This window comes from Bombina bombina, chromosome 5 (genome assembly GCF_027579735.1).
Source record: "Bombina bombina isolate aBomBom1 chromosome 5, aBomBom1.pri, whole genome shotgun sequence".
Classification (NCBI taxonomy): domain Eukaryota; kingdom Metazoa; phylum Chordata; class Amphibia; order Anura; family Bombinatoridae; genus Bombina; species Bombina bombina.
In genome coordinates, this window is record NC_069503.1 from 6,207,781 (window position 1) to 6,226,253 (window position 18,473).

General features: G+C 39.1%; 1 protein-coding gene across 1 annotated transcript in view; it reads left to right on the plus strand.

Moving 5' to 3' along the window:
• Positions 1-18,473, plus strand: part of SLC4A2 (solute carrier family 4 member 2) — a gene marked incomplete in the record, with an annotated part of 556,511 nt that overhangs the window by 294,237 nt on the left and 243,801 nt on the right. The window contains 2 exon segments of the mRNA XM_053713254.1: positions 4,859-4,967; positions 6,577-6,761. Coding sequence (XP_053569229.1) covers positions 4,859-4,967; positions 6,577-6,761 — 294 coding nt within the window.

The following is an 18,473-nucleotide window of genomic DNA, read 5'->3' on the forward strand; positions in this document are numbered from 1 at the left end:
GAGGGTGTTATTCAGAGGGTGTTATTCAGAGGGTGTTATACAGAGGGTGTTATACAGAGGGTGTTATACAGAGGGTGTTATACAGTGGGTGTTATACAGTGGGTGTTATACAGAGGGTGTTATACAGTGGGTGTTATACAGTGGGTGTTATACAGAGGGTGTTATACAGTGGGTGTTATACAGTGGGTGTTATACAGAGGGTGTTATACAGAGGGTGTTATACAGAGGGTGTTATTCAGAGGGTGTTATTCAGAGGGTGTTATACAGAGGGTGTTATACAGAGGGTGTTATACAGTGGGTGTTATACAGTGGGTGTTATACAGTGGGTGTTATACAGTGGGTGTTATACAGAGGGTGTTATACAGAGGGTGTTATTCAGAGGGTGTTATTCAGAGGGTGTTATTCAGAGGGTGTTATACAGAGGGTGTTATACAGAGGGTGTTATACAGAGGGTGTTATACAGAGGGTGTTATACAGACGGTGCTTATTTAGTGGGTTTGATAAAGACGGTTTTATACAGTTGGTGCTTATTCAGTGGGTTTTTTAAAGACAATGTTATACAGAAGGTGTTATACAGAGGGTGTTATATAGAGGGTGTTATTTATTGGGTGTTTTACAGAGGGTGTTATACAGACGGTGCTTATTCAGTGGGTTTTATAAAGACAGTGTTATATAGTTGGTGCTCATTCAGTGGGTTTTATACAGAGGGTGTTATACAGAGGGTGTTATACAGAGGGTGTTATACAGAGGGTGTTATACAGAGGGTGTTATACAGAGGGTGTTATACAGAGGGTGTTATTCAGAGGGTGTTATACAGAGGGTGTTATTCAGAGGGTGTTATACAGAGGGTGTTATTCAGAGGGTGTTATACAGAGGGTGTTATTCAGAGGGTGTTATTCAGAGGGTGTTATACAGAGGGTGTTATACAGAGGGTGTTATACAGAGGGTGTTATACAGAGGGTGTTATACAGAGGGTGTTATTCAGAGGGTGTTATACAGAGGGTGTTATACAGAGGGTGTTATTCAGAGGGTGTTATACAGAGGGTGTTATACAGAGGGTGTTATACAGAGGGTGTTATACAGAGGGTGTTATTCAGAGGGTGTTATTCAGAGGGTGTTATTCAGAGGGTGTTATTCAGAGGGTGTTATACAGAGGGTGTTATACAGAGGGTGTTATTCAGTGGGTGTTATACAGAGGGTGTTATACAGAGGGTGTTATACAGAGGGTGTTATACAGAGGGTGTTATACAGAGGGTGTTATACAGAGGGTGTTATTCAGAGGGTGTTATACAGAGGGTGTTATACAGAGGGTGTTATACAGAGGGTGTTATACAGAGGGTGTGATTCAGAGGGTGTTATACAGAGGGTGTTATACAGAGGGTGTTATACAGAGGGTGTTATACAGAGGGTGTTATACAGTGGGTGTTATACAGTGGGTGTTATACAGTGGGTGTTATACAGAGGGTGTTATACAGAGGGTGTTATACAGAGGGTGTTATACAGAGGGTGTTATACAGAGGGTGTTATACAGAGGGTGTTATACAGAGGGTGTTATTCAGTGGGTGTTATACAGAGGGTGTTATTCAGTGGGTGTTATACAGTGGGTGTTATTCAGTGGGTGTTATTCAGTGGGTGTTATTCAGTGGGTGTTATTCAGTGGGTGTTATACAGTGGGTGTTATACAGTGGGTGTTATACAGTGGGTGTTATACAGTGGGTGTTATACAGTGGGTGTTATACATACAGTGGGTGTTATTCAGTGGGTGTTATACAGAGGGTGTTATACATACAGTGGGTGTTATTCAGTGGGTGTTATACAGTGGGTGTTATACAGTGGGTGTTATACAGTGGGTGTTATACAGTGGGTGTTATACAGTGGGTGTTATACAGTGGGTGTTATACATACAGTGAGTGTTATACAGTGGGTGTTATACAGTGGGTGTTTTACAGTGGGTGTTATACAGTGGGTGTTATACAGTGGGTGTTATACAGTGGGTGTTATACAGTGGGTGTTATACATACAGTGGGTGTTATTCAGTGGGTGTTATTCAGTGGGTGTTATACAGAGGGTGTTATACAGAGGGTGTTATACAGAGGGTGTTATACAGAGGGTGTTATACAGAGGGTGTTATACAGAGGGTGTTATACAGAGGGTGTTATACAGAGGGTGTTATACAGAGGGTGTTATACAGAGGGTGTTATTTAGTGGGTTCTATAAAGACGGTTTTATACAGACAGTGCTTATTCAGTGGGTTTTATAAAGATGGTTTTATACAGACGGTGCTTATTTAGTGGGTTCTATAAAGACGGTTTTATACAGACAGTGCTCATTCAGTGGGTTTTATAAAGATGGTGTTATACAGACAGTGCTTATTCAGTGGGTTTGATAAAGACAGTTTTATACAGTTGGTGCTTATTCAGTGGGTTTTTTAAAGATGGTATTATACAGTTGGTGCTTATTCAGTGTGTTTTATAAAGACGGTGTTATACAGACGGTGCTTATTCAGTGGGTTTTATAAAGACGGTGTTATACAGACGGTGCTCATTCAGAGGGTTTGATAAAGACGGTTTTATACAGAGGGTGCTTATTTAGTGGGTTTTATAAAGACGATGTTATACAGTTGGTGCTTTATTTAGTGGGTTTTATAAAGACAATGTTATACAGAAGGTGTTATACAGACGGTGCTTATTCAGTGGGTTTTATAAAGACGGTGTTATACAGACGGTGCTTATTCAGTGGGTTTTATAAAGACAGTGTTATACAGACGGTGCTTATTCAGTGGGTTTTATAAAGACGGTTTTATACAGACGGTGCTTATTCAGTGGGTTTTATAAAGACGGTGTTATACAGACGGTGCTTATTCAGTGGGTTTTATAAAGACGGTTTTATACAAACGGTGCTTATTTAGTGGATTCTATAAAGACGGTTTTATACAGACGGTGCTTATTTAGTTGTTTTTATAAAGACGGTTTTATACAGACAGTGCTTATTTAGTGGGTTCTATAAAGACGGTTTTATACAGACGGTGCTTATTCAGTGGGTTTTATAAAGACAGTGTTATATAGTTGGTGCTCATTCAGAGGGTTTGATAAAGACGGTTTTATACAGACGGTGCTTATTTAGTGGGTTTTATAAAGACGATGTTATACAGTTGGTGCTCATTCAGTGGGTTTGATAAAGACTGTGCTCATTCAGTGGGTTTTATACAGACGGTGCTTATTCAGTGGGTTTTATAAAGACAGTTTTATACAGACGGTGCTCATTCAGTGGGTTTTATAAAGACGGTGTTATGCAGACGGTGCTTATTCAGAGGGTTTGATAAAGACGGTTTTATACAGAGGGTGCTTATTTAGTGGGTTTTATAAAGACGATGTTATACAGTTGGTGCTCATTCAGTGGGTTTGATAAAGATGGTGTTATACAGACGGTGCTTATTTAGTGGGTTTGATAAAGACGGTTTTATACAGTTGGTGCTTTATTCAGTGGGTTTTATAAAGACAATGTTATACAGAAGGTGTTATACAGACGGTGCTCATTCAGAGGGTTTGATAAAGACGGTTTTATACAGTTGGTGCTTTATTCAGTGGGTTTTATAAAGACAATGTTATACAGAAGGTGTTATACAGACTGTGCTTATTCAGTGGGTTTTATAAAGACTGTTTTATACAAACGGTGCTTATTTAGTGGGTTCTATAAAGACGGTTTTATACAGACAGTGATTATTTAGTGGGTTTTATAAAGACGGTTTTATACAGAGGGTGCTTATTTAGTGGGTTCTATAAAGACGGTTTTATACAGACGGTGCTTATACAGTGGGTTTTATAAAGACAGTTTTATATAGTTGGTGCTTATTTAGTGGGTTTTTTAAAGACGGTATTATACAGTTGGTGCTTATTCAGTGGGTTTTATAAAGACAGTGTTATACAGACGGTGCTCATTCAGAGGGTTTGATAAAGACGGTTTTATACAGACGGTGCTTATTTAGTGGGTTTTATAAAGACGATGTTATACATTTGGTGCTCATTCAGTGGGTTTGATAAAGACTGTGCTCATTCAGTGGGTGTTATACAGACGGTGCTTATTCAATGGGTTTTATAAAGACAGTTTTATACAGACGGTGCTCATTCAGTGGGTTTTATAAAGACGGTGTTATACAGACGGTGCTTATTCAGTGGGTTTTATAAAGACGGCGTTATACAGACGGTGCTTATTCAGTGTGTTTTTATAAAGACAGTGTTATACGGATGGGGCTTATTCAGTGGGTTTTATAAAGACAATGTTATACAGAGGGTGTTATACAGATGGTGCTTATTCAGTGGGTTTTATACAGAGGGTGTTATACAGATGGTGCTTATTCAGTGGGTTTTATAAAGACGGTTTTATACAGACGGTGCTTATTTAGTGGGTTCTATAAAGATGGTTTTATACAGACGGTGCTTATTCAGTGGGTTTTATAAAGACGGTGTTATACAGATGGTGCTTATTTAGTGGTTTCTATAAAGATGGTGTTATACAGACGGTGCTTATTTAGTGGGTTCTATAAAGATGGTTTTATACAGACGGTGCTTATTTAGTGGGTTCTATAAAAATGGTGTTATACAGACGGTGCTTATTTAGTGGGTTCTATAAAGATGGTTTTATACAGACGGTGCTTATTTAGTGGGTTCTATAAAGATGGTGTTATACAGACGGTGCTTATTTAGTGGGTTCTATAAAGATGGTTTTATACAGACGGTGCTTATTTAGTGGGTTCTATAAAGACGGTTTTATACAGACGGTGCTTATTTAGTGGGTTCTATAAAGATGGTTTTATACCAATAGGCCAACCCTCTACGTCTTCTTTTCCTGTGTTATACAGAGAGAATCCATTCCGTCCCTTCCATCCATACAACGCTCAAAGTCTAAACATGAACTGAAACTTCTGGAGAAAATTCCTGAGGATGCAGAAGCCAGCGTTGTACTTGTAGGTGAGTGTCACACAGGGAGGGTACAACACAGAGCATGTGAGTGTCACACAGGGAGGGTACAACACAGAGCATGTGGGTGTCACACAGGGGAGGGTACAGCACAGAGCATGCGAGTGTCACACAGGGAGGGTACAGCACAGAGCATGTGGGTGTCACACAGGGAGGGTACAGCACAGAGCATGTGGGTTTCGCACAGGGAGGGTACAACACAGAGCATGTGGGTGTCACACAGGGAGGGGACAGCACAGAGCATGTGAGTGTCACACTGGGAGGGTACAACACAGAGCATGTGAGTGTCACACAGGGAGGGTACAGCACAGAGCATGTGGGTGTCACACAGGGAGGGGACAGCACAGAGCATGTGAGTGTCACACAGGGAGGGTACAACACAGAGCATGTGAGTGTCACACAGGGAGGGGACAGCACAGAGCATGTGAGTGTCACACGGGGAGGGGACAGCACAGAGCATGTGAGTGTCACACAGGGAGGGTACAACACAGAGCATGTGAGTGTCACATGGGGAGGGGACAGCACAGAGCATGTGGGTGTCACACAGGGAGGGTACAACACAGAGCATGTGAGTGTCACACAGGGAGGGGACAGCACAGAGCATGTGAGTGTCACACGGGGAGGGGATAGCACAGAGCATGTGAGTGTCACACGGGGAGGGAACAGCACAGAGCATGTGTGTGTCACACAGGAAGGGGACAGCACAGAGCATGTGGGTGTCGTACAGGGAGGGTACAACACAGAGCATGTGAGTATCACACAGGGTGGGGACAGCACAGAGCATGTGAGTGTCACACCAGGAGGGTACAGCACAAAGCATTCAAATGTCACACAGGGAGGGTACAGCACAAAGCATGCAAGTATCACACAGGGAGGGTACACCACAGAGCATGTGAGTGTCACACAGGGAGGGTACAGCACAAAGCATGTGTGTGTCACACAGGGGAGGGTACAGCACAGAGCATGCGAGTATCACACAGGGAGGGTACACCACAGAGCATGTGAGTGTCACACAGGGAGGGTACAGCACAAAGCATGTGGGTGTCACACAGGAAGGGGACAGCACAGAGCATGTAAGTATCACACAGGGAGGGGACAGCACAGAGCATGTGAGTGTCACTGTTGCGCCTGTATGTTCAGAAGAAACAAAATGTATGTTGCAAATGGAGCAACTGAAATCAAAATGATACCAAACCAACGTAAAACAGATGAAAAGTGAATGAACCGCAAGAGAAAATGCTGTACCCACCTGTAAATGTTTTAATTGGTTATGTGCAACGTGCCACTAGCTACAACCAGTTATCGTAGTCTTGTTCAATGAAACATATCTTAGCTTTATTATTCCATGGCACAGTATGCAACGTTTCGAGACAAGCCCTTAATCTTGCATCTTAGGGTATTGGCAGATGCTTTCTCTACATCGGCACTAATTGTTTCTAAGGGGAAGCTGCTGTTGCAAGTCTAGTTGTGATACAACCAGCCCTTTTTATGTTTGTTTTGTATTTATATTAAGCCGACTAGTACCATGGAAGTCCTTAATGGAGCTTGTGTAAAGTGTTCATGAGGTGATAACAGATCATTTAGTTCTGTATCTCCATAGGCTGCGTGGAATTCTTGGATCAGCCGACCATGGCATTTGTGCGTCTGCAGGAGGCAGTAGAGTTGGACTCGGTTCTAGAAGTTCCTATCCCTGTGCGCTTTCTCTTTGTGCTTCTTGGACCGAGCACATCTAACATGGACTACCATGAAATTGGGAGGTCGATATCCACACTCATGTCTGATAAGGTGTGTCCAGAGAGATGTCTGCAAGGTCCACCTTGCTATCTGTATGCCCCTTTGGTTTGCACCACCTTCCTATCTTTATCCCCCTTTGCTTTCCACCACCTTCCTATCTTTATGTCCCTTTGGTTTGCACCACCTTCCTAACTTTATCCCTCTTTGTTGCGCACCACCTTCCTATCTTTATTCCCCTTTGCTTTCCACCACCTTCCTATCTGTATGCCCCTTTGGTTTGCACCACCTTCCTAACTTTATCCCTCTTTGTTGCGCACCACCTTCCTATCTTTATCCCCCTTTGCTTTCCACCACCTTCCTATCTTTATGTCCCTTTGGTTTCCACCACCTTTATTTCTTTATCTCCCTTTGATGTCTACCACATTTCCATCTTTGTGCCCCTTTAGTTTTCACCACCTTCCTATCTTAATCCCTTTTTGGTAACTACCACATTCCTAGCTTTGGTCTCCACCACCTTACTATCTTTATCTCCATTTGGTCTCCTCCACCTTCCTACCTGTATGCCCCTTTGGTGTCCACCATCTTCCTATCTTATTTGCCCCTTGGTCTTTATCACCTTCCTATCTTAATGCCCCTTTGGTCACCACCACCCTCCTATTTTTATGCCCATTTAGTTTCCACTACCTTTTTATCTTTATCCCCCTTTGTTATCTACCACATTCCTATCTTTATGCCTCTTTTGTTTAAACCAGTTATCATTAAATGTAGTTAACTGTGCCTAGTGGGGCATACAAGCTCACTATTAGAGATCACCTAACAGGATCTCAAGAGAAGGAAAGTACAACTGGATAAAAATAGGAGCACCAAAAGGCTAAAGTATGCTTATCAGGAACTCATACTCTATGTATAATTTTAAAAGCATTTAATATAAATATTGATTAAAAAAAAGCCATAGTAGGTCAAGTATCATAAAAGATAATGTGAACAATAAGTTAAACAACAAATCTAAACATATTAGGCAACAGATATAAACATAACCCACTGAGAGGAAAGCAATATAACAGTTGGCGACAGTTTGTATGGATACCAAAACTGTAATGTGAATAAAGTCTATACAGTCCATGAAATAGTCCTGATAGTTGAAATCCTCAAAAGATTTTGGAAGTTGCGCGAGACCGGAAATCACATGACCGGAACCGGAAGTTACGTGCGGCCAACCAGAAGTGGCACACAACAAACAGGAAGTGATGTAAATATGCCGGTATTGGTATCAGGGTCACAACTGGGCGGATACTAAGAGCCATTGTAGTGTAGATTGTAGTGCATGATTGGCTAACCAACCCTTTAAAAAGATCATACCTCACTAAGCCTCATTTTATCTTGAAAAAGGCCCTATATTGGGCCGAAACGCGTTGACTTTTAACAGACTTTGAGGCTCGAGTTCTTCCCAGATCCACTTCTATTTCGGTGAGCCCCTCTTCATTAAGGTTTGAAAACTTAGAAGATTTTGCACATATATTTTTATTTTATTTTCTAGGTAAACCAAAGCGGGTATTCTTTTGATTCTCATTTCATTTTAAGGATATATCAGACACTTTTTTGTATCAAACATTCTATTTTTGTATTCCCCAAACCTTTTTGCATTCCCCATGTTTTCTAAGTGTACACGTTTTATATATATATATATATATATATATATATATTCCACTGGGTTGTCCCCACTTGTAGCGCAAAAAACCTCTCCAAAGAAAAGTAAAACTTCCTTTATTGTGATATCAAAAGTAAAAACATGACAGCCTACACACGACTGTAATAAAGCACAATATGTAAAAACACAGTGTCAGTGATCTGAACCACATGCAGACATGTTTCGTGCAGTTTCGCGCACTTGATCACTGCTTGAAAGCAATCCTGATCACACCTGCTTTATAGCACTTTTCTTAAAGAGACATTTGTGAATGGTAGACACTGTGTGAATTATCTCTCAGTTTACTGCCTATCCTTTGTTGAAGAACATTTTTCAAAAAGTTATTTCATGCATTAGCAGAAATTTTTTTTCTCTTCTACATGTGTACTAATAATGTTAGTTAATATGATGTTAACTTTTATACATTAAAAATTACATTATATCTTTGCCTCATTTATCCTAAGTATATCTTGTATCACTAGATAAAATTGTAATCTTTGAATTATTTTAAGTGTAATTTATATATGACACTATGTACCATACAGAAATTGTTAAGTTTGTTTCTAGAGCAAAGTTTAGACTTTAGAATATGTATAAAGATAATTAATTGATTAAGACTTATATGATCGCCATACATTATTTCTCCCTTTTTACATTCTATTTATCTTATCAAAAAGAAAAACTGTTGAATATATATTAATTCACAAAAAGATCAAGGTCTCTACGCATATTGAGACCTAATGGATTACATGTTTTTAATGTGAAAATCCAAAAGACTTCACGTTTGTTAAGTTTGTCTTCTCTGTCTCCTCCTCGTTTCCATAGAGGAACATGATCTATACCTTGAATTTTTAATAAAGACACATGTGAATTGTGTTGGCTTTTAAAGTGCCTTGACACTGGTGTGTCGGTATCATCATCCTCTATTGATCTGAGGTGCTGAAGGAACCTATCTTTGATGCTTCGCTTGGTTTTACCTACATAGTTAATTTTACAGAGATCACACGTAAGTAAATATACTACATGTGTAGTTGAACAATTTATGTAATACTTAATTTTATAGTCTTGCTGGGTAGCAGATGAAGAAAAAGTATCGCCCTCAATGACATGGTTACAGGTTTTACATATATTTCTCCTGCATCTAAAGAATCCCTTTCTTTCTTTTAGCCAGCATTTATTGTGTTTTATTGGAAGATTAGATGGAGAGAGGTAGTTTGAAAGTGTTTTGCCTCTTTTGGGTATAATATCTACACCCTCTTCCATTATGGTTTTTAGTACTGGATCTGAATATAATACAGGGACAGTATCTTTAATGATTTTGCTGATGTTTTTGAAATCAGTACTATAGGTAGTTATAAACCTGGGTTTCTCAGTGTCCCTTTTTACATCTTTCCTTTTATATTTTAGTAAATCCTCCCTAGTTTTTTGTTGCACACTTTCTTTTGCTTTAATTAAAGTGCCTTCATTATATCCTCTCTGTTTTAGTCTTTCTTCAATAATTTTACACTGTTTGTTGTAATCTTCCTCATTAGAGCAATTTCTTTTGGCCCTAATGAATTCACCCTTTGGTATTCCTTGTAGCACGTGTCTAGGGTGACATGATTTGTATAAAAGTGTAGTATTGCCTGCTGTTGGCTTTCTGTAAAGTATAGAGACTTTGAAAAAATAGTCTCTATACTTTACAGAAAGCCAACAGCAGGCAATACTACACTTTTATACAAATCATGTCACCCTAGACACGTGCTACAAGGAATACCAAAGGGTGAATTCATTAGGGCCAAAAGAAATTGCTCTAATGAGGAAGATTACAACAAACAGTGTAAAATTATTGAAGAAAGACTAAAACAGAGAGGATATAATGAAGGCACTTTAATTAAAGCAAAAGAAAGTGTTCAACAAAAAACTAGGGAGGATTTACTAAAATATAAAAGGAAAGATGCAAAAAGAAGGGACACTGAGAAACCCAGGTTTATAACTACCTATAGTACTGATTTCAAAAACATCAGCAAAATCATTAAAGATACTGTCCCTGTATTATATTCAGATCCAGTACTAAAAACCATAATGGAAGAGGGTGTAGATATTATACCCAAAAGAGGCAAAACACTTTCAAACTACCTCTCTCCATCTAATCTTCCAATAAAACACAATAAATGCTGGCTAAAAGAAAGAAAGGGATTCTTTAGATGCAGGAGAAATATATGTAAAACCTGTAACCATGTCATTGAGGGCGATACTTTTTCTTCATCTGCTACCCAGCAAGACTATAAAATTAAGTATTACATAAATTGTTCAACTACACATGTAGTATATTTACTTACGTGTGATCTCTGTAAAATTAACTATGTAGGTAAAACCAAGCGAAGCATCAAAGATAGGTTCCTTCAGCACCTCAGATCAAGAGAGGATGATGATACCGACACACCAGTGTCAAGGCACTTTAAAAGCCAACACAATTCACATGTGTCTTTATTAAAAATTCAAGGTATAGATCATGTTCCTCTATGGAAACGAGGAGGAGACAGAGAAGACAAACTTAACAAACGTGAAGTCTTTTGGATTTTCACATTAAAAACATGTAATCCATTAGGTCTCAATATGCGTAGAGACCTTGATCTTTTTGTGAATTAATATATATTCAACAGTTTTTCTTTTTGATAAGATAAATAGAATGTAAAAAGGGAGAAATAATGTATGGCGATCATATAAGTCTTAATCAATTAATTATCTTTATACATATTCTAAAGTCTAAACTTTGCTCTAGAAACAAACTTAACAATTTCTGTATGGTACATAGTGTCATATATAAATTACACTTAAAATAATTCAAAGATTACAATTTTATCTAGTGATACAAGATATACTTAGGATAAATGAGGCAAAGATATAATGTAATTTTTAAGGTATAAAAGTTAACATCATATTAACTAACATTATTAGTACACATGTAGAAGAGAAAAAAATTTTTTGCTAATGCATGAAATAACTTTTTGAAAAATGTTCTTCAACAAAGGATAGGCAGTAAACTGAGAGATAATTCACACAGTGTCTACCATTCACAAATGTCTCTTTAAGAAAAGTGCTATAAAGCAGGTGTGATCAGGATTGCTTTCAAGCAGTGATCAAGTGCGCAACTGCACGAAACATGTCTGCATGTGGTTCAGATCACTGACACTGTGTTTTTACATATTGTGCTTTATTACAGTCGTGTGTAGGCTGTCATGTTTTTACTTTTGATATCACAATAAAGGAAGTTTTACTTTTCTTTGGAGAGGTTTTTTGCGCTACAAGTGGGGACAACCCAGTGGAATATACTTTATTTACTCAGACGCTGATTACAGACCGGCTCAGTCTCCACAGCTGCAGATCTCCATACACTCTGATCCAATTGCTCCCCAGCGTGTTACCGGACAGTGAGCGATATACAGGTACCTTTGAAATTATATTGCTGATAGTCTATGTGTGCGCTTTTTACTTACCAAGTGTTCTATTATATATATATATATATATATATGTGTATATATAGACCTCTGATGAAGCGCATGTGTGAAACGCGTCAGGTGTCCATTTATGCTTTCACCTGTGTACTCGCAACCTTGATGAATAAACTGCAACTTTGAACAAGCCTGTTGTCCTTGGATCAGCCTCTCCTTCTTTTCCCCTTGGGGATTCTATGCTTTTATATATATATATATATATATATATATATATATATATATATATAATTATTTTTTCATTTTTCTCAAGGACCCAATCACGGAACACTTTTGAGGATTTCATCTATCAGGACTATTTCACAGACTGTATAGACTTTATTCACATTACAGTTTTGGTATCCATCCAAACTGTCACCAACTGTTATATTGTTTTCCCCTCAGTGGGTTATTTTTATACCTGTTATCTAATATTTTTAGATTTGTTGTTTAACTTATTGTTCACATTATCTTTTATGGTACTTTATTATATATAGAGTATCAGTTCTTGATAAACATATTTTAGCCTTTTGGCGTTCCTATATTTATCCAGTTGTACTTTCCTTTTGTTTAAACCAACTTCCTATCTTTATCCCCTTTGGTTTCCATCACCATCCTATCTTTATCCCCTTTGGTGTGCACCTCTTTTATCTTTATGCCCTTTGGTCTCAATCACCTTCTTATCTTTATCCCCTTTTGGCATCCACCACCTTTATAATCTTTATTCCCCTTTTGTGTCCACCACATTCCTATCCTTTTCTCCTTTGGTCTCTACCACCTTCCTATCTTTATTCCTCTTTTGTGTCCACCACCTTCCTATCCTTATCCCCTTTTGTGTCCACCACTGTCATGATCCGGTGTACATGCGCTCAGGAAACAGACCCTCGGGGCAGTGGTAGGGATTTGAAGACACCGACCCCTGACCCGGGGGGAAGTATCCTGGACATGGATAGATGATATTCTGTGATTCATAATTGATAGAAGTTATTGAAGAGTTAATGGAGAGTGCAATATTTGTATACAATATATTCTGACTTCACTGAAAGTCATAATTAGTTAACAGGAGTAGCTGCAGGATTCAATGAGAGAAATATATAGCAATCTGGAATGTACAGGCTTCAGAGTAAACAGATAGAAGTTTGACACTTAGATGCAAACTAAGGTTTGTTGCAGGTTCGCAGTATATAATATTATATAAGGTTGTATGTCAGAGTTAAGCACAGCAGCACAAGTGATAAACAAGTTGCAAGTCTTAGGCATTAATTACTGTTTTGTGCATATATGTGCAAACCAAGGTTTGTTGCAGGTTCACAGTTCATAATATTATGTAGAGCTGTATATCAGTATAAGCAGAGTAACACAAATGAGACAAGTTGTAAGTCTTAGGCATTAATTACTGTTTGTGCATATATATGCAAACCAAGGTTTGTTGCATGTTCACAGTTCATAATATTATGTAGAGCTGTATATCAGTATAATCAGAGTAGCACAAGTGATAGACAAGTTACAAGTCTCAGGCATTAATTGCTGTTTGAGCATATATATGCAATCTAGGTTTGTTGCAGGTTATTTCAGCAATGACAACTAGAAGCAGAGAAATAGTTATAAAGTTCTGAGTAAGATGATGTTATTGTAATTAGAGAGTGATGATAAGCAAAAACATACTTGATTTATCATAAAGTTCAGAGTTTGTTAAGTAGCTGTGTCCAGGAAACAGAATGGGATTATTTCTGATACTTGCGGTTTAATGATATTTAGCATAGGTATTAGAAAATGCTGTATCTTGGAATAGTTGGTAAATTCATGCAGGAAACAGTCACAGATCTCAGTTGTTCAGGATCACAACTTCAAAGTTAATGCAAAGCACATTAGACCTGAGAAGGCTTAAAAAGAGGCTGAGGTAATCAGGTGCATGAATGATTAATCAGGCAGGCAAGCAAGCTGAATGTAAATACCGCCCAAATGCAGCAGTCAGAGAAGGAAGTCTTAAAGGGATAGTGACATTAGACTGAGATATGTTACAGATCCCCCTCCTCAAAGGCGACCTCCGGGCGCCCAACACAATCCAAAAGGAGAGAGAACAAAAATGATATGGAGATCCGGTAGTAGGTGTATGGAGGTAGTGAGTCCAATCGGAAATCAAGAAAGGAGGGTTGGAGATCTCTTGAAAAAGTTGAATGACGAAGTAAAGGCCATGTAATTCAGGTATCAAAAGATCTTGACAATGATTAGAGCAAAACTTGAAGTCAACTTTTTTGTAGTTATCGTGAGAATGCATGAACGTAACATACAATGAGCTTCCTACCACAGAATCATCCTGAGGGTAGATATGCGGATGTTCTTCATGATAGATGACCATGTACATAGCCAATGAAAAGGCAGCCAATCCTAGAGATATGAATAGGCTTTCCTCAGCTTCAGAAATAGAGATGCAGCATTCTGGATTGATAACCAGATTAACCACCTTTGGGTCAGAGATTTGAGTATCCTCAGAATTAACCTCTTGGCCGAGTATTAGATATACTCCAAAAGAAAAAGCTATAGCCACTTCTAACGCAATAGCAGGGCTTTCTTCAAAGTAGGAGATAGGAGTGCAGAGTGCAAGATTTGTCCATTCAGAATCAAAAGTGTCCTCACTAAGAACAGGTATATGAATGCCCACACCAGGGCAAGGTTCAGGAATACCCACATCTGGGTAAGGTTCAGTAATATCCTCAGTAGGATCAGGTGAAGGAATGCCCATGCCAGGGCAAGGTTCAGGAATACCCACATCTGGGCAAGTTTCAGGAATATCCTCAATAGGATCAAGTGTAGGAATGCCCTCACCAGGGCAAGGTTCAGGAATATGCTCAGTAGGATCGGGTGAAGGAATGCCCTTGCCAGGGCAAGGTTCAACTATAGAGAAAGAAAAAGAACCCACTTTAGAGCCAGGAACCATACTCTCTTCTGAGCAGAGGGCAAGGCTTTCTTCAGGGTTCATAAACGAGGAATTATCAAGACCCACTTTAGAGCCAAGAACCATACTCGCTTCTGAGTAGAGGGCATGGCTATCTTCAGGATCAAGTATTATTACACCCATTTCTGGGTTAAACAAAGGAATACCCATACCAGGGTCAAAAACAGGAGAGTCCACCTTGATGTCAGGTTTAGCAGTATAATCATGGAAAACAGGAACAGGAATGGGCACTGGGGAATCTTCTTGAAGAACTTTTGTACAAGTTTCAGGGTCAAGAATGTCCACTTGCGAACTTGGTTCAAAGTTGTCCTCACAGGATTCAGTATCAGGAATTCCTGTACAGGAAACTGATGTAGTAGAAAATGTAGGTTGATGCAAAGTATCTCCCAAGGGAAACAATTTCTTAGATGCAGTAACAGAAGAATTTTGAGAAGGTGAAGTGTACTGAAATATGCCACACTCAGGTAGATGCGGAGGTATTGTGACACAAGATTCTGACTGAGAAGTTATCTGGAGTTCAGCAGGCATGCTCATTTGAGTTTGAATATCAGAGCTAAATTCTCCAGGGATTAACTCTGGTACACTGAAAGGTTGTATATCTGGAACAAAATTATCTTTTGCTTCTAGCACAGGGTTTACAGGCAATGAGGCATCATGAGAGGGATATGAGAAATCAATAGTTGGAAACAGTTTTTGTAGTTGTTGTAGAGTCTGAGAAGAGATACCATTAGATGCTTTAAGAACAGACTGAAGGTGACTAGAGACAACATCCAGCTTAGTGTTGACAGTGTCATGAGGCAAGAGAGGGTCTGGTACAACAGAAACTAAAACAGGGGAATCAGGCTGAGTTTCCTCTATGCACTTCTGATTTTCTGTAGGCAGAAAGACTTTCTTCGTATTCTTCTTTTTCTTGGAGAGCTTAGATAACTGATATTTCTTCCCAGTATGAGGCTTCTTAGGTTGCTGCCATTGAGGCTTGTAGTAAGGTTGAGAACAGAAATCCTCTTCATCACTGGATGCATAATTCTGATGTAATAAATCAGCATAGTAGTTGAGGGGACCTTTTCTCCAAACAGCAGTCTGTAAACCAGATGTCTCTTCTTCCGGCTCTGAATCTGTCCAATCTAACGAATCCATGGGAGTATCAGAAATAGGAAGATCAGTATTTGCATGAGAGGTTTCATGATGGGAGCTGTCTGTTTCATAAATATAACAACCAAGCATGTCATTATAAACAATAGATTGAGGTTTTGTCTGAGTTTGTGGCAAATTACACTTGCGCTCATACCAGTCTAATGCCAGTTCAGCTGGATCCGTGAAGTCATCCTCCCTGTTGACATATTCAGACTCAGAATCAGTATCACCAGGATAGGAATCACAAACAGGAGGATTAGATGGTAATCCGGAACAGTAGTCCTGTCTCTTTAAATCTTTAAAGGTCTGAATTTTTTCTGCTGAATCTATGAATGCATCCTCGTCAGTTACATAGTCAGACTTAGAATCTGTTTCACCAACATGGTAATCACGAACATGAGGAACAGATGACATTTTAGAAAAGTGGTTCTGTCTCTTTAAATCTTTAAAAATCTGATTTTTTTTCTGCTGAAGCTATGGTTAAATCCTCTTCATTTTCATAGTCAGATTCAGGATCAGTTTCACCAAAATGGTAACCACGAACATGATTAGAGGATTGTCTAGAATGGGAGTACTGTGTCTTTAAATTTTTAAAAGTTTGAAAATCTTCTGTTTTTCCTTTAGGGATTGCTTGGGTCTGAGTTATGTTGTAATTTTTTATTTTCCTTTGAGGGTCGGTGCATCCACTACCACTGCAAATCCCTTTTTTAGGCATTAACTTTCATGATCCGGTGTACATGCGCTCAGGAAACAGACCCTCGGGGCAGTGGTAGGGATTTGAAGACACCGACCCCTGACCCGGGGGGAAGTATCCTGGACGTGGATAGATGATATTCTGTGATTCATAATTGATAGAAGTTATTGAAGAGTTAATGGAGAGTGCAATATTTGTATACAATATATTCTGACTTCAATGAAAGTTATAATTAGTTAACAGGAGTAGCTGCAGGATTCAATGAGAGAAATATATAGCAATGTGGAATGTACAGGCTTCAGAGTAAACAGATAGAAGTTTGACACTTAGATGCAAACTAAGGTTTGTTGCAGGTTCACAGTATATAATATTATATAAGGTTGTATGTCAGAGTTAAGCACAGCAGCACAAGTGATAAACAAGTTGCAAGTCTTAGGCATTAATTACTGTTTTGTGCATATATGTGCAAACCAAGGTTTGTTGCAGGTTCACAGTTCATAATATTATGTAGAGCTGTATATCAGTATAATCAGAGTAGCACAAGTGATAGACAAGTTACAAGTCTCAGGCATTAATTGCTGTTTGAGCATATATATGCAATCTAGGTTTGTTGCAGGTTATTTCAGCAATGACAACTAGAAGCAGAGAAATAGTTATAAAGTTCTGAGTAAGATGATGTTATTGTAATTAGAGAGTGATGATAAGCAAAAGCATACTTGATTTATCATAAAGTTCAGAGTTTGTTAAGTAGCTGTGTCCAGGAAACAGAATGGGATTATTTCTGATACTTGCGGTTTGATGAGATTTAGCACAGGTATTAGAAAAAGCTGTATCTTGGAATAGTTGGTAAATTCATGCAGGAAACAGTCACAGATCTCAGTTGTTCAGGATCACAACTTCAAAGTTAATGCAAAGCACATTAGACCTGAGAAGGCTTAAAAAGAGGCTGAGGTAATCAGGTGCATGGATGATTAATCAGGCAGGCAAGCAAGCTGAATGTAAATACTGCCCAAATGCAGCAGTCAGAGAAGGAAGTCTTAAAGGGATAGTGACATTAGACTGATATATGTTACAACCACCTTCCTTTCCTTATCCCCTTTTGTCTCCACCACCTTCCTATCTTTATCCCCCTTTGGTGTCTATCACTTTCCTATCTTTAGCCCCTTTAGTTTTCATCCCATTTCTATCTCTATCTTTATCCAATTTTGGTGTCCACCACCTTCCTCTCTTTATGCCCCTTTGGTGTCCTATTGTTATGCCCCTTTGACCTCCACCACCTTCCTATCTTTATCCTTATTTGGTCCCCACCATCTTCCAACTTTTATGCCTCTTTGGTGTCCACCACATTCCTATCTGTATCCTCATTTGGTCTCCACCACCTTCCTATCTTTATCCTTGTTTGGTCCCCACCATCTTCCTATATTTATCCCCCTTTGGTGTCCACTACCTTATTATGTTTATCCCTCTTTTGTGTCTTCAGCATTCCTATCCCCTTTGGTGTCTACCACATTCTTATCTTTATCCTGCTTTCGTCTCCATCACCTTCCTATTTGTATCCCCTTTTGGTGTCCACCATCTTCCTATCTTTATTCCCCTTTAGCCTCCATCATTTTCCTAACTTTACCCCCCCCCCTTGCTCTCTGTCACTTTCCTATCTTTATGCCCCTTTGATGACTTTACATCGTCAATGTTGGTGACGATGCTGGTTGGAATAAATCGCCAATGGCACTTTCGATCATCAGGGCCTCTGTCTCTCACTCAAATGTTGTGTATCTCTCACATACATGTTGTGTCTCTCTCTCTCTTCTCCTGAGTCTCC